Source organism: Trachymyrmex septentrionalis, unplaced genomic scaffold (assembly GCF_001594115.1).
Source record: "Trachymyrmex septentrionalis isolate Tsep2-gDNA-1 unplaced genomic scaffold, Tsep1.0 scaffold37, whole genome shotgun sequence".
Lineage (NCBI taxonomy): Eukaryota > Metazoa > Arthropoda > Insecta > Hymenoptera > Formicidae > Trachymyrmex > Trachymyrmex septentrionalis.
Genome location: NW_017305536.1, coordinates 9,183,622 through 9,184,129, shown reverse-complemented (window position 1 = coordinate 9,184,129; position 508 = coordinate 9,183,622). Strand labels below are relative to the sequence as shown.

The 508-nt window shown below is 55.5% G+C and overlaps 1 protein-coding gene across 1 annotated transcript in view; it reads right to left on the bottom strand.

The window, feature by feature from the left end:
• The window catches only part of LOC108750418 (nephrin-like), a 102,442-nt gene extending 102,142 nt beyond the window's left edge, over positions 1-300 (bottom strand). Inside the window, exon 1 of the mRNA XM_018489835.1 lies at positions 159-300. Within this exon, the coding sequence (XP_018345337.1) occupies positions 159-300 (142 nt within the window). The remainder of the gene's footprint in view (positions 1-158) is intronic.
• Positions 301-508: the final 208 nt, after the last annotated feature.

Sequence of the window (508 nt, the reverse complement as noted above, 5' to 3'; positions counted from 1 at the left end):
GGATCCGCGGCCTCGCAGACATCTTTACCGCGTGCTCCTCCATTTTTCTTGCTTCCCCGTAGCTCATAGAGTTAACGTTAACGGTGTTACCCGGCGCCGGGGTACGCGCGGGAATGCTTTTTACTTCCCCACCTACCCATCCCCGCCGTGTCCTATACCATACGTATCTACGTATACGTACAGTGGTAGATCCGGTCTCGCGTGTACGCCACTGTACACCGCCGTCGCGCCGGTATAAGCGTACAAAACAACGGTTTTCACGGCGTCCGCTAAATTTCCCTTGGGCTGCTCGCGGTGCATTATGTGTCCTGAAGGGTAGCGGGTAACTGCGGATCGCCTCTGTCGTCCCTGTCCTGCACCTTGTCGTCCCCCGTGCCTTGCGTGATCTTCCCTCTGTCGCCTGCCCGAAGGCAAACGGCGCGCGACAGCCGCGAATCGCGCTGTGAAAAGCGTTTTGGAAAAAAAAAAAAAAAAAAAAAAAAAAAAACGAGACCTGTGACGCGCCGTC